General features: G+C 45.4%; 1 protein-coding gene across 1 annotated transcript; it reads left to right on the top strand.

Annotated features, from left to right (window-relative positions):
- The first annotated feature begins 960 nt into the window (after positions 1-960).
- On the top strand, positions 961-3,570 carry LOC148505905 (extracellular calcium-sensing receptor-like). Its single transcript, XM_088447612.1, has 3 exons — positions 961-1,130; positions 1,451-1,748; positions 2,734-3,570. Exons 1-3 carry the CDS (start codon positions 961-963, stop codon positions 3,568-3,570), a joined length of 1,305 nt encoding a protein of 434 aa, XP_088303738.1.
- The last annotated feature ends 213 nt before the right edge of the window (positions 3,571-3,783 follow it).

The following is a 3,783-nucleotide window of genomic DNA, read 5'->3' on the forward strand; positions in this document are numbered from 1 at the left end:
GCTCCCTGTGCCACTCCAGCCTCATGCCCCTTGTGTTACTCCAGCCTCATGCCCCCTGTAAATCCAGCCTCATGGCCCCTGTGCTGCTCCAGCCTCATGCACCCTGTGTTACTCTAGCCTCATTCGCACTTTCAATTCAGCCTCATGACCCCTGTGCCACTTCAGCCTCATGCCCTCTATGTCACTTTAGCCTCATGCCCTCTGTCACATCAGCCTCATAGCCTCTGTATCACTCCAGCCTCATGCCCCCTGTGCCACTTCAGCCTCTAGCTCCCATGTTACTGCAGCCTCAAGGACCCTCTCACTCAAGCCCCATGCCCCCTATATTACTCCAGCCTCATGCCCCCTTTAACTCCATCCTCACGGTCCCTGTGCTGCTCCAGCCTCATGCCCCCTATGTCACTCTAGCCTCATACCCTCTTTCATTTCAGTCTCATGGCCCCGTGTCACTCCAGCTTTCTGCCTTCTGTGCCACTTTAGCCTCATGCCCCCTGTGTTACTCCAACCTCATGCCCCCTGTAACTCTAGCCTCATAGCCTATGTGCTGCTCCAGCCTCATGCACCCTATGTCACTGTAGCCTCATGCCCTCTGTCAATTCAGCCTCATGGCCCCTGTGTCACTCCAGTCTCATGTCCCATGACACTCTAGCCTCATGCCTCCTTTGTCACTTCTAGTCTTATGTCCATTGTGTCACCTCAAGCCTCATGGCCCTTGTGTCACTCCAGCCTCATGCCTCATGTGTCACTCCAGCCTCATACCTTCTGTCACTTCAGCCTCATGGCCCCTGTGTCTCTCTAGCCTCATTCCCCCTGTTTCACTTCAGCCTCATGGCCCCTGTTTCACTCCAGCCTCATGTCCTCTGTCACTTCAGCCTCATGGCCCCTGTGCCACTTCCAGTCTCTTGTTCCATACCATTCTAGCCTCATCCCCCCCTGTGTTACTCCTGCCACAGTAGCCTCATGCCTTTCACACATCTACAGCTGCAAAAACCGCGCACAGCTATGAATGAGGCTCAATGTGCTATTTCAGCATCGCAGATCATGAACAGTCAGGAGAGCACAGATAATCCCAGGGATGATGACACTCGGGAACGCCATCACATAACGCCAGAAGAAGCTGGCAGCCTGCGGTGTTTGCTGCTATTATTATAACATCCAAAATTAGCATTCCTGCAAATATGTCATTGTATTCTCTATATCTAAACAGGAGTTTAATTACTTATTTTTAAGTGGAGTAACCTAAAAGATGGAGCAGTGCCATGGGTATGTGCTGCTGCCGGTAGGAGCAGAGCTTGCTGCACAGATGTCTGTGAATAATCATATGGATAGGTTTATTTATCGGGACACACTTACTATGCAACGCCTTATGATAGGAAACAAAACAATAAAGCACAATGAAGACTGAGGGCTCTGGCTCATTAAACTAACAATCTACACATGACTTTTGCAGATTTGTGCCGCTCACATTCCAGTGGCTCCAGTCCCTGCTCTTGGCGGTGGAAGAGATCAGCGCCTCAGCCTCCCTCCTCCCCAACCTTACTCTGGGAGTCCACTTGTATGACTCCTGCGTATCTCCTGGGCGAGCTCTGGAGGCTGCTACCTGGCTCATTACTGGGGGTGGTAAGAGCTCTACGCTCAACTACAGGTGTCACTCCAAACTTCCACCACTAGGCGGAGTCATAGGAGACTCCAGCTCTGCCAGCTCCATGCCCCTGGCCAGACTGCTAGGACTGTATCGCTACCCACAGGTGTGTGCTACCAATAAAACTGTACAGTATTCACCGTTTTACACATCTGCATGACATTACCATATGCATGAGCAATGAGCAAGAACAGCGTAAGTACTGGCAGGAGCCTGCTCACTGTGCTCACTGAGCTGACACTACATTGGCAGTGATTAGTGTCACACCCACATCTAGTTTAATAAAAGTCTAGTAGATTGAAAGGTCACATTCTCATTCATATTGGTCCAAACCACAATATAAAAACAAGAAAAAAATACAAATGATTAAAGTAGTATAAGCAGAGCTGGCATTAGCAAGGTATGTGGGGGTCATAGCCATGGAACATCGGGAAGTTTGGTCCACCACTAAAGGAGACATGGCTCCACCAGGGTGGGTCCACCTCTATGACAGGTCTGGGCCACAGTGGTTTGCTGCCATCTCCACTCCCCTGTCGGAGCACCTGACTATGGGAAGGAGGTACAAATAAATACAAGTACTGTAGATGGAACATTCCAATCCCTTCTCCGAACATCTCATGCTAACAAAAAATAGGGGTGATGATAGAAATCAGCAATTGTGCACACAAAGTAGGATCCAGACTTCAATAGATTAATGACTAATGGATGAATAATGCAACTTTATTAATGATACAGCCAATAGGAGCAGTTGAATAATTACAACACATGTATGTATGTATTCATTTTTCTGACCGGACTGAACTTCGATAGAACTGCTTTTTGCAACAGTCTAGCGAAAAAGAAAACCAAGCCAGCTTTCTTTAGAACTCTATATAATACTAGATTGTGACACCTAATCATGAGTTTTGATACCTTTTTATGTTTTTTTTCTCTAACTTATATAGCACAAAGCCACCCAATTTTCCATCTGGAAGGATAGTTAGATGAAGACATTTCTTTATGACAAAACTGAATTTATACTGTACATCCATCTTGATATTTTCCCTACCATCAGAGTACCACGTAATAGCAATCTCTCCTTTTCTTGGCAGATAAGTTATTTTTCCACAAGCTCGCTCCTGAGTGATCGTAGGCAGTTCCCTTCATTCTTCAGGACTGTCCCCAGTGACACCTTCCAGTCCCATGGATTGGCTCAGCTTGTGTCCTTCTTTGGCTGGACCTGGGTGGGGCTGTTGGCTGAGGACAGTGACTATGGACAAGAAGGCATTCGAGCCACCAAGGCAGCGATCCTTATATCTGGGAGTTGTGTTGCCTTTACACAGTACATCCTCACCAGCAGGCCGGACAGAAATGCCCCACACCTTTCGAATGTCATTGCCAAATCAAATGCTACTGCTATTGTTGTCTTCTCCAGTGGTTCCAACCTTCTACCAGTTGTGGAGGAACTGTTAATTCGAAACATCACAAGGAAAGTTTGGGTAGCTAGTGAGTCATGGTCAACGTCAGCCTTGGTCTCTAAAGAGAAATATTGGGCCATCCTCCAAGGGACTATTGGCTTTGCACTACATAGTGGCCAGATTCCTGGATTCAAAAACTTCATCAATGCTTCTAACCCCACAAAGACCCCAGATGACATTTATTTAAAGGAATTTTGGGAGCAGAACTTTGGCTGCCAATGGGGAACACCAGGAACAAATATTTCCAACAGCACCAAAACCTGCACAGGTCAGGAATCTCCTGGAAACATCTTCAGTGGCACCAGTGTTCTGCGGGTCACTTATAGTGTCTACATTGCAGTATATGCTCTGGCCTGGGCACTGCAACACATTGTAACTCAAAGACTGCATGATTGTTCTGCCGACAAATGCAAGGAACCATTGACTTTACATCCGTGGGAGGTGCCAACATGTCTTCTTAATTACTTCTAGTACTGACTGTGTTAAATGGCTACTATGTTGTTGCTGCTATTATAATAATAATAATAATTATTATTATTATTATTATTATTATTACTTTTCTACTATTATTACTTTATTATTATTATTATTATTATTATTATTATTATTATTATTATTATTATTATTATCATTATTGTATTATTATCATTATTATTAATATTATTATTATTACTTTACTACTAC

This window comes from Taudactylus pleione, unplaced genomic scaffold (genome assembly GCF_031769625.1).
Source record: "Taudactylus pleione unplaced genomic scaffold, aTauple2 ptg000435l, whole genome shotgun sequence".
NCBI lineage: Eukaryota > Metazoa > Chordata > Amphibia > Anura > Myobatrachidae > Taudactylus > Taudactylus pleione.